Genomic DNA, 13,141 nt, shown 5'->3' with positions numbered 1-13,141 from the left:
CAGGGTTGCATACGCATACCCCTACTGATACTTACTTTTGTAAGACTTCTTATGTTTGAGTATCTTGAGGCCAAAATAAGTACCTATTCTCACGTTTATCCCCTCCAGTGGTGCATAGGGCACTCAATCGTATCGAAGCATGTTAATCATTTCTTTTCTGTACACGAAGTTTAAATAAATAAATATAATTGCTACGATAGTATTATACATACGCCTGCAATTGGTTAATATACAATTGGTAAAATAATATTACTTGACATCCAATATTATTCAAATATTTACTTGTACTGAAAACATATTTGGCTATTATTATCTCGTCACACTGGGTTTCTTTCCCAATTTATGTTTGCTTTGGAATGTATGGCGTTAAGTATCACATTCAATCCGTGCAATCTACCATGTCTGGGACAGCTTACATTAATCTTGCGATACATTGATGCAACGATAACACAAGAAATTTAGCTTTGAATTAATCATTGTCGCTTTAAGGCGCGGCATTGGTGCCCAAATTGAATGATGAAGGCAATCTGTCTTTTCCACTCTCAGTCGAGCTGCTGTTGAGATCCGAAGGGTTCGGCGGTGTGATCATTTCTAATTACGTCTCTCTTTGTTTACAGAATATTGCCGACCAGACTTGGACTTCACTTGCAACAATGGGAGATGCATCGACGGCGTCAGGAGATGTGATCGGGTCATGGACTGTCCCCAAGGAGAGGATGAACTTAACTGTCGTGCGTATATCTGTTTTTTTTTAATGGAAAATGGCAATGAAAAATATTGCATTGCAATCATTAAACATTATTATTTATTTACAACATTTTGAGTGTGTCCAAACACTTGTTCACAAAATCTGGATTATCTCCAATTACAGGAGTTATTTTCATATTATTTTTTGACATCTCATCAAAATGAAAATGATATTTTCTGGCTTTTTACACACACACACACACACACACACGTATATATATATATATATATATATATATATATATATATATATATATACAACATTTTGAGTGTGTCCAAATACTTGTTCACAAAATCTGGATTATCTCCAATTACAGGAGTTATTTTCATATTTTTTTTTTTTTGACATCTCATCAAAGATGAAGAAGAATATGGAAGTCTGGGCATTTACGGGGCTTACGACCGTCATAGGCTGGTTTAAGTGATCACTTTACACACGTGTAACATTCACCAATTCTACCCATTATTGACAACCACACTACTCAAATTCTTGGAAGTTCTATATATATGAACCAATTTAGAAACCTTGTTCATGAATCACTAAAACTTCACTAGAGACATCTATTGGTGAGATGTAAAGAAGCTTTTTATTAAGCAGAAACTCTTATATTAGTATGTGAGATCCGAATCCCGGATTATAATCACACACATGAGAAACGCCAGAAAATACCATTTTCATTTTTATTATTAAGCTTATAATTTGACCAGATAATTTATTTACAACATTTTGAGTGTGTCCAAATACTTGTTCACAAAATCTGGATTATCTCCAATTACAGGACTTATTTTCATATTATTTTTTTTTGCCATCTCATCAAAGATGAAGAAGAATATGGAAGTCTGGTCAAATTATAAGCTTAATAATAAAAATGAAAATGGTATTTTCTGGCGTTTCTCATGTGTGTGATTATAATCCGGGATTCGGATCTCACATACTAATATAAGAGTTTCTGCTTAATAAAAAGCTTCTTTACATCTCACCAATAGATGTCTCTAGTGAAGTTTTAGTGATTCATGAACAAAGTTTCTAAATTGGTTCATATATATAGAACTTCCAAGAATTTGAGTAGTGTGGTTGTCAATAATGGGTAGAATTGGTGAATGTTACACGTGTGTAAAGTGATCACTTAAACCAGCCTATGACGGTCGTAAGCCCCGTAAATGCCCAGACTTCCATATTCTTCTTCATCTTTGATGAGATGTCAAAAAAAAAAAAAAAATAATAATAATATATATATATATATATATATATATATATATATATATATATATATATATATATACATATATATATATATATATATATATATATATATATATATACATATATATATACATATATGTATATATATATATATATATATAAATATATATATATATATATATATATAAATATATATATATATGTGTGTGTGTGTGTGTGTGTACGTTATGAATGTCTGTATATTGTGTATCTACACACCTTTGAAATTCAGCCGGAAAAATATTTTAAAAATATTGTACATGATTATACTTACAAACCTAAATGAAATATTCCATATTCTTCTTCATCTTTGATGAGATGTCAAAAAATAATTATTAATTCAATTGTGGTCAGTAGGTAAGGCGAATATATTATAACTTTTTAATATTGTCCCAAAAACTCACAATTTCTAAATTAAGATTTAAAGCTAATGAGCAAATTTTTCAATATTCGTCGAATTTTGTGCTTACGTATATTTTTAAAGTGATGTATAAAATACGTGTATTAATTTTCAATCAAACAGATTTTTTGAGTGTACTAAGTTGTATTTTATTAGCAAAAACACACTTGTTTGTGACAATTGTTTCGCCTTGTTAGGGCATTATCAAACGAATGACATTAGTTTTGATAATACCTAACAAGGCGAAACAATTGTCACAATATTAATTTTTAATGTGTTTTTGTTAATAAAAATATATCTTAGTAGACTCAAAAAATCTGTGATTGATTTCAAATTAATACATAAATTAAAATGGAGTTTTACAAATTAAACGCAAAGTCAATAAATAGTATAAAATACAGCTCATTTTTGTAGTTTGAATCCTTTTTGTGTAAAGTATGCTAAATATAGATTTATTGTGTAGGCTGCTCGGGAGAAGAATTTGACTGTGGAGATGGAGTTTGCATTGAAGGCAGAAAAGTGTGCGATGGCATTCCAAACTGTGCCGACTCGTCTGATGAAAGAGAATGCAAGTCTCCTCCAGGTAGGCTTTATAAATTTATTTTATTTCCATCTTTTAACACATCAATGGTCAAAAAATATACCTTCGATAGAATCTTTGACGCTTTAGAGAAAACCAAGGTTCATTCAATATTTTTAATTTAAAATAATTTTGTTACTCTCACCAATATTTCATGTACCTATTATTTGTAGAATAAATTAAACAAATTAAACATTGCTTTAATTGACGCAAAATGATCTCGATAAGGAATTTTATTTTTTTATTTTTTTATTTTTTTATTTATTTTTTTTATTATCATGATTCTACTTTTCCAATATAATATCGTGATTTAATTAATTTGTTTGACTTATTCATTTAATTTATGTTGGCTACATTATTCCATTATCATCAAAGTAATTTATAATATCATAAAACTGTATTTTGTATGTAATTTATTTTTTATATTTTTTTTGTATCATTATATCATATTGTTTCTCTCATTTATTTAAAATATTATTATTTTTTACCGTGCTTCTAGAATATTATTATTATAATTTATTTAAACATTTTACATACATAAGTTACATATATAATATTGCTAAAGAGTAAGTTCCATTACTCAAAAATTATCTTCTCATTTCGCAAAAAAAATCCTGATATCAACAGATGTATTACAATGAAAAAAAACATTAACAAATGAATTTTTTGCTCATTATTATGTAATTACAACTGCACTCTGTCTTTTTTAAAGATACTATTATTAATAAATCTTGATCATACAATGAAATTTTCATAATAACCTTTTTCGGATATTATCAATACTCTGGTTTAAACTGAATAATTTTATGTTTTGAATATTGAAAGCATTAACTTTGTGGATCATATTGATATATTATTTCGAGAAATAAAAATACTTCAATTTTGAAGATGGGATAGAAATTTTACATTGTAATAACAGAATTAGTCAAATTAATAATTAAGAGGTTTTAGAAATAAAAAAAAGCGGTTAAACAAAAATTAAATATAATTAACAACCAAATAAACGTTACTCAAAGTCCCATTTTTAATATTTTTCCCATAAAATCATACCCAACCTAAACAGAGTTATCCCCTTCCTTGCTCTTACCCCTCCTTAAAACACCATTACCCCTACCACTACCCTTTTGAAACCCAACAACTTGTACACTGTTTCTTTTTATATATGTATATATATATTTTTAGTAATAAATGAAACCCTGAAGAGGGCAACAGGTTGTTGCCGAAACTAGTTGGTTAATAAAAATGTGAGTGGATCAGAACACAAAGTATTTTTATTTCTCGAAATAATATGAATAATTTTAAACCAGGACAGAATTTGAACATAACGACCAATTCGATAAGTTTTTGACAAATGAATAGTCTCTTTAGAAAAAACATAGTATAGTTATTGACTTGACTTGAGCATTTGAGAGTTATTAATTTTTTACATATATTTTTCGCCGAACAACTAGAGCCAATATTTAAGTATATTTAAGTATATGTAAGTTTTATATTTAAGTTAGTTTTATTTAAGATTTATTTACATATTGATTTTGTTTCAATTTTAAGATCTTTACCGCAATAAACAGACGTATTGAGTCAAATAATAACCTAGCATTGTACTCGTATTGTACATTCAATATTTTAAATAGTTTAAAAATATTCATATTTTTAATAGATTTAAATTATTTAAGGAAGACCGGGGTCCAAAGTATATACTCGTAAGCTACTTAAGAATGTCGAATGTGTCCGAAATTTTTAGCCCTTAAAATCTTATCTCACCGATTTTCATCCTCACGCTTCATATTCGGGCTTCCAAATGTGGTTCTATTAAAACATACTTGGTGAAGTGCATGGGTGCTTTAACCTTGAACATATTATTGCACTCTCCTTTCTTACCCATCCCTACTAAATAGATCAACAGACCACTGCGTGCAACGCGGTTTATATATATATATATATATATATATATATATATATATATATATATATATATATATATATATATATATATATATATATATATATATATATATATGTATGTATATATATATATATTTATATACATATATATATAAATATATATATATATATATATATATATATATATATATATATATATATATATATATATATATATATATATATATATATATATATATATATATATATATATATATATATATATATATATATATAATTACATTAAGACATGGTGATCAGTCCAGGGTAATATGAATAAATATGAGAGCGAAAAATAACTGAAGGTTTCGCTAGCCAAATGTTCTAACCACTACACTAGAGATCCGGAATAACTTTAGGCCCTTGGTACTTAAGACTTTAGACTGCAATCTTCCCTACATTGAAATTTGTTTTGATTTAACTAGATTAAAACCTTCTTTAAAGATCTACATATTTGCATTAATTTACTAAAAAATCTTTGACCTGGTGTCTGTGTATTAGGTTGTTTTAGTATTTCCGTCTTGAATTGAAATTACTTTGTAGTATTAACATAACGTTCCCTTTATTGCTGCTTTGTTTGGCGTGGATCTTTCATTCGGAAATGGGACATGTCACGATTAGTTAAGTTTTGGTCCGGTGTGCACGTTTGTGATAAAAGAGGCCACTTCATGTGCGGCGACAGAACGTGCATCTCCGTACTCCTTCGGTGTGATGGTGTTATTAATTGCCCTAAAGACTCTTCGGATGAAGCCGACTGCCGTATGTCATACATTTTTTACTAATTTATAAAAAAAAATATTCCTTTCTTTTTATCAATATTTCTCATTTTTTTAAATGGCACTTTTTATAAATGAATTTAATTCTAGCATCATTAGTTATTAAATTTGTTAAAAACAAAAAAAAAAGTTTTGCGCTTCTAGATTATATTTTTTTTTTAATTCTTGAAATGCTGATTACTGGCATTCATAATATGGTACATACCTTTTTATATTAAAATATATTGTGACTCGTGTTTACAAGCAATCAAATAATTATCTAACACTATTTTTAATGATGACGAATGCATAGAAACACGTGTTTCAATAATATCTTTGAATAAATACTGCTATAACACCAAGTAAAGTTTAAATTACAAAAGAATAGATCAATGAAAACATTTTTTCTGGATTTGAAAATTTTCTGAAAGAAAAGTAAAAGTAAATGCAAGTAACTCTCGCAAACTGCCTACAAGTTAGGAAAGAGAGGATAAGACGTTGGTAAAAGTGGCAATGTCCACAGTGAGTTGGTAAGATGCTAAGGGTCGTTCCGTGGTTATCCGTAGCGTGCACACCCGACCATTGGCAATGCGACTTCGGTACTTGTATCGCGAAGGCCAAACGTTGCGACGGCCACGTGGACTGTCCGTCCGACCGCTCCGACGAGCGACACTGCACCGGTGAGTTATGGCCAGATCCACTATATATTTTCATGTTGTACTTTTGTTGTTGCATGGCACGTATAGAACACAGAGAGTGCACACGTAAAGAGTTCAAGTGCAAATTGGACGGTAAATGTATACCCATGGAGTTCATATGCGATGAGAAATACGATTGTTGGGACTTTTCAGATGAAAAAAACTGCTGTAAGTCTATGGAAATATTTCAAACGATTGGGTGGGATCATCTTTCTGTCCTTGTCGCACAATTGAAGGGAAATTTTGAGATACAACTAATTCCGTTAGAATAGATGCTGAGGTATTTGCAACAAAAACATCTTCTATGTTTGAAATGGTAGCTTTGTATATATTGTAGATGATTTTATTCATGACTTAACGTATATGAAAAGGCGTATTGAAAAAAAATAAAGTCTAAATATTAACAGAGCTTACCGCATATCGTTGGGTGATTTAAATGATCACTTTTTACACTGCGTAATATGTAGTATTCAACCATTTCTGCTTAGAATGGTGTAATATCATCTCAATATGCTTCTTCACCTGCGTTGAGAATCCTCCACATCCTTTATATTGTATTTTAGATTGTAGATAGTAATATGTTATGTAGATAGATACTTAAACTCAAACATGTATTTTATAAAATTTCTTAGAATGTATTGTTAAATTTATTAAATGTTAATATATTTTATAACGCTATTTCAAAATTTACTCTGACGAAAATTGGTTTTTTGACAATTTTTCCTTTCAATTAAGGTGTTGGAAATCTATCATATCTTCTTTCTCAAATTCTTTGCTTTTATAGTTTGTTTATTTTAACTTATATATTATTATGTACATACACTATGTATAAATATTAACGACTACATATATACATTTATGTACGTACATTTAACTCCTTCAACTATAGAAACTAGTGTTTATTTACATTTCGGAATAAGTTTTATTTTAAGTACCCCCATTTAAATTTAGTTGGTTAAAAAATATCGGTAGACGCACTTGTAATTATTTTAATCAATTAATCATTACAATGTATTCATCTTTGCATTGCATGGAGAGTTAATATTTTTCAGAACATATGCCGTTGAAAGTACGACCTATTAAGTAGTAAGTATATAAAATATCAAATTTTCCAAGGTAAACACCAATACACATTTATCTCGACGGCTTGAAAGATTGTTGATATCATATACTGAATGCAATGCTGATTTTGCCTCATTCAAATCCTAATTCAATCAAAGTAAATTTAAAATGTTGTTCTTTTAAGTTTGTTTTATGTTTTAATTGACTTTAGACATTATCATAATTTATGTTTTACTTACTAAATACCTCTATTTCTTAAAATCTATCGTGATACCGTCAACTTTCAACGTCCCAAGGACCCAGCTCAAAAATTTATAATTGGCTTCACATTCGGTGTTTGAAAATGATGTGGAATCCATCGGAGCACGTGTCACAATAGATTTTAAGTAAAACTTAAATTGAAAATGGATAGATTTTACCACAAAGTGACATTATAATTATAATTTATCTACATTTACAATAACATTCTAACATCTTAGCGCTGCTAATCTAATTAATTCCCATCTTTTTTTAATTCTAAAATTTCTTTCTGATTTACGTTAATAACAAAACTTTGTTTCTAATCTAACTAAATAATAACGAATTAACTTTAATTATCGAAATGCTTCCAATATCTTTTTGATTTCTTTCGTTAATTTTCGCGTAATAACACTACATTCAATTATATTGACATGACATGAGGAGAAAATAAGTAACGCGTTCAATTTACAACATCTACAGAAAACTGCATAAAACCGCATTACTTAAATTAATTCCCATTTTTTTAAATTACATTGATTAAATAATGCGATTTATTATATTTTCAAGCATTCCTGTACTCATGGTTACCTGTGGTCATGGTGTTTCCACTAATTAAAATTAAAATAGTTATTTTAAAATTAACTTACCATCTGTAGCTACACCACGAACTAAGCACAATAATGAAAATATATATCAGTTTTCATGTATAGTATAAAGTAGTAAATATATAATCTCTCAGACGAATGTCCGGCAAAGCGATGTATGAGAGATGTTCGAATGGTGAATTTAGGGAACAATCCTAAGCTGGGATAAGTATTATCAATAAAATTAAGAAAGGTATAAGACTGAGATAGATCAGGAAAACTAATTTATGAGTGGAATGTAGTTGGAAATGGGAACAAAGGAAGAAGGGAATGGTCAAGTAATTCAAATATTTGAAGTTGGTCACGTCTGTAGTCAGAATAATCGGCGGGTATATACATGAGGTTATGCATGAATGTGGAAGAGGCGAATATTATTTGGAATGACCGAGTAGTACAGCATTCAATTCTCTCTGCTTGCCCTCAAACATAGCGGTGTGATGGTTAAATAGTTATTTTTTTTAGTATAAAGTCACTCACGAAGATAATCCATAATTGCTCTTCAATGTAGTGTAGGTATTGTTTCCAGTTTTCAAGTCAGTATATCGAACATACAATTTTCTTTTAAATTCTCTCGTTTCGATTTTCATTTGGTGGTGCATAGAACACTTCAGTTGCGAATATGTTCGTTTATGCGCTTCTGATACTAATGCAAAAAAATCATTTTCACATTGACCTACCGGGACTTATTGTATTATAGCTATAATGACAAGTGCAATATGAAGGCGAACAAAAAAAGAAAGAGAAACGTTCTTTTAAAAGTTGTTTTAATGGACCTAAGTCGGTTGAAAAATTTATATGGAAGTTTTTTTATCCATAGATTTATAATGTAAAAAATATTTTATTTAAACTGTTAACTAATGGGTGACGGTATTTCCATTCTAAAAGCACGCCTTCTTCAGGGCCTTATATGCATTCTGATTATCGTAAACATTTTCTCCTCGAAAGTGACAGGAAAAGCCTACGATAATTGCTGTTCTAAGGGCCCCTTCTTCCGCTTTCCTTCCGTTTCTATTTGGGCGCTGGCGCTAGGCAAATTATTTGTTCCGCTTCTCAATAGCCAGCTTCAAATCTTGTAACAGAAAGTATTTTCCTGTCTTCACTGTATCCACGTTTTCCTAGTCTGCAGACATACGGACTTCAAATGCAAAAACGGAAACTGTATAAAGAAGGAACTGATGTGTGATGGCTTTATCCATTGTAGCGACTCTTCAGACGAAAGTTATGAAACTTGCCGAGGTAGATCCCGAACTTTTTTACCTTTAGTAATTAACATTTATGAACTGACACTTTTCACTTTTTTGCTTAGATCGTTGAATTTTCATTTTTGGTCTTTGGTTTCATTTTCTAAATTAATTACTATTATGTTTTATATGGTTTGATTAGTTGTGGTTTTGGTTGCTTTAGCTGTATACCCAAATAAAAAGCTAAAGAATCCGATGATATGCAACGCTGCTAGAGAATGCATTCGGAATTCTTCGTTCTGTGACGGGGTGGAAGACTTTGGTGACGGTTCCGACGAGAAAGATTGCCCTTGTTTTCGGGACGACTTTAAATGCAACAACGGCACTTGTCTCAAGTTGAGTCTTATCTGTAATATGGTGAATGATTGTCCAGACGGTGAGGACGAGAGATACTGTGGTAAGTATTGCTTGATATTATTTTTTATTAAAGCTTTCCCAATTTGATCATATATGTTTATATCGATTATGCTTTATTTAGAAAGTAAACACACTTTTCAAAAGTATGGGGAATTACCAATAAGCGTTTTTATTATACTTCTCGCCGAAAGAAAAAAATGTTTCAATATTACAATAATTTAAATTATTCCTCATGGTCCGTCAACACGCAGTGACGTATATGTGCCTTAACGGTACGTGATTGTGCATAGCTTACTGTGACAATAATCATTTTACTAAGTAAATGGCTCTCTTCGTAATAACATATGCTTCCTTGGACACCGTCCATACGCACAAGTAAAACCGCGCAAACACATGTTCCATAAACATTGCAGTGTAACGTTTTTGCGAGTAGCAGTATTTCGTGTTCGCGACCTAAAGTTCCGTCCACACACGTGTTTACTTGCGTAAACCAGTTAACGTAGGTAAGCCCGAAGTAAAGCATATACGTAAAGGCGGGCTTATACACCCTCCGAAAAATTGGAGTCATACTTTTTTATTAAATCTCAAACATTTAAGAATGATTTTGTTAAATCAGTTTCAAACTTGAATTACCTATGTACACGGCTTTAACTTGATCTGAAATTCATTGTTTACTATGTCACATCTGTTCTGTTGATAGATCCCATTAATACAACATATTATCAATGTTAATTCATGATTTAAGGATATAGCACAACCACCGAAAAACCATGGGACCTTATTCCGAGATACCGCGTATGGGCACCGGGTATGTTTCCACTTCGTTTTCAGGGAAAATTTTCAGCTTAAACAAAAGTCAACTAATCTATTAACATACACCTGCAGCAGTTTTGAGATTCACCACCACTTATGTAGCTCTAACTATATCAAGTAAATATTAGAACGCGTTATTTGAAATATACCTCCACAGTACTTGTTAGTCCTAATTAATACTAAAACAACCCGTTTTTGAGGATATTTTTATTATTATCTTCTACGTCATTCCCAATGTATGAGGTCCACAATCCAAGGTAAGTTGTGTGCGTGTTGTGTTTATATAGATATATATATATATATATATATATATATATATATATATATATATATATATATATATATATATATATATATATATATCTATATAAACACAACACAATATATATGAATATATATGTATATATGAATATATATGTATATATGAATATATATGTATATATATATATATATCTATATATATATATGTATATATGAATATATATGTATATATATATATATATCTATATATATATATATGTGTATATATATATATATATATATATATATATATATATATATATATATATATATATATATATATATATATATATATATATATATATATGCATATATATTTAAATATATAAATATAATATTTTTTTGGGTTATATATATGTATTTTGTTTAATTAAATACATGTTTTAAATAAAGACAATATGTTATTTTTATGTATACGCAGACCAAAAATATAAAATATTTGCTATGTTTATGAAAGGCGCACAAAAAAGTTCTTTTATATTTCTGGTCCCGCTTTATATATATCTTTTCTCAAAAGTTGACTCAACGAAGTAAAAAAATTAAATATAAAGATATTCGACATGATTGTAAAATAACATCGAAAAGATTTCGATTTCTTTTCGAGATCACTCTGACATAAGGTTGCCATTCATCTCGATACCTTTGTCAATATTATGAACAGTTTTGTCCCGACAATGACCCGATAATCGGTCGAAACACGACGAATTCATTATTTGTTGATATGAATTGTCAACAAATAATATTGAATCCTAAAAAATTACAAAATAAATGCTACGATGCGACTAGTTATTTTTGGAGTCGTCCTTATAAAGTCTCTGGAAACACTCTCTAAATAAGCTCTACTAACACAATATGACTCCCGAATGTCACACAAGGGTTCCAAAACCCTTATTTAACATTTTTAAAACATTAATCGATTAACATAGTTTGTTCAAACCTAGTAATTATGTTCTTTGACTAAAACTGAAAGTAAATCTAGTGATCGATTTACATACTTTATACTATTTTACAATAACTTAATCGTTCTATGATAAAAGACATTACAACCAAATAAAAAATAAATTCTAAAATATTAAATAAATATGAATATATAATAGCCAATAAAGTATAATTGGATGTATGTATAGTATGAAATTATTTGTAGATAATAAAAGAAAAAAAACTTAAATTTAATATGTACTCTTAAAAAAAGTAAATACGTAGTATTGAATACAAAAAATTATTTTTGTTTGTATAACTTTATATTTTGTTGTACCAAACCATTGTTATATTGTCCTTATATATGGTATATGTATTATTTATTCTGCCTACGACATCAAGGAGCTTTATATTATAAATGATTTATTGTATCGTTTAATTTTTTGGGAATATTGTTTGTGTGTTTTTTGTGTGGGGATTTAGATATAAGGATATTATCTTAAAATTAGTTATCTGTTTGTTTCTGTTTAAATGTTCTTAAATAACATGTGTATTTTTAATTACGAAAAAATGTGCTTTTTTGTTTCATGTGTTTCAGGTACCTATATAAATACTTTTAGCTAAGTAAATTTTTAAAATGAAAATAAAAATGTAATATATATATATATATATATATATATATATATATATATATATATATATATATATATATATATATATATATATATATATATATATATATATATATATATATACATATATACATATATATATATATGTATATATATATATATATATATATATATATATATATATATATATATATATATATATATATATACATATATTAAACGCTTTAATTATGATTATTTTGGTATAATACATACACACACTTAACATATATATATGTGTTTGTATCTCCGAATTCATCTAAAATAAGTGTGCATATTTAAAAATACCAGCAAATACATTTTATTAAATCCATCTAACACTTAAATATTTGCAGCCATACTTGATATTTACATCAATCTATTACAATAGGCAAATTGACATAAAAAGTCTAGTAAAAAAATTGTCTAGTCCTTTTTTTATATATCGATAATATTCATAGCGCGGGATATCGTTTACATTTTGTTTTTAAAGATGTTTTTATTTCCAAAATATTTTACTTATTTTGGTTATTATATTTTTTTCGTTTAATC

General features: G+C 28.5%; 2 protein-coding genes across 5 annotated transcripts in view; both read left to right on the top strand.

Annotated features, from left to right (window-relative positions):
• The window catches only part of trol (terribly reduced optic lobes), a 278,511-nt gene that overhangs the window by 197,237 nt on the left and 68,133 nt on the right, over positions 1–13,141 (top strand). For all 4 annotated transcript variants that reach the window (XM_088266065.1, XM_088266064.1, XM_088266063.1 and 1 more), the window contains 2 exons: positions 618–731; positions 2,854–2,973. In XM_088266065.1, the coding sequence (XP_088122191.1) occupies positions 618–731; positions 2,854–2,973 (234 nt within the window). The remainder of the gene's footprint in view (positions 1–617; positions 732–2,853; positions 2,974–13,141) is intronic.
• LOC148305836 (uncharacterized) lies at positions 6,073–10,875 on the top strand. Its single transcript, XM_088266067.1, has 4 exons — positions 6,073–6,532; positions 9,430–9,546; positions 9,715–9,948; positions 10,654–10,875. The coding sequence occupies exons 1-4, from the start codon at positions 6,202–6,204 to the stop codon at positions 10,755–10,757; spliced, it is 786 nt and encodes a 261-aa protein (XP_088122193.1). The 5' UTR covers positions 6,073–6,201; the 3' UTR covers positions 10,758–10,875.

The sequence above is a fragment of the Brachycentrus maculatus genome, unplaced genomic scaffold (genome assembly GCF_059751285.1).
Source record: "Brachycentrus maculatus isolate JH-2025_06_01 unplaced genomic scaffold, ASM5975128v1 h1tg000261l, whole genome shotgun sequence".
Lineage (NCBI taxonomy): Eukaryota > Metazoa > Arthropoda > Insecta > Trichoptera > Brachycentridae > Brachycentrus > Brachycentrus maculatus.
This window is presented reverse-complemented; position numbering and strand designations above follow the sequence as displayed.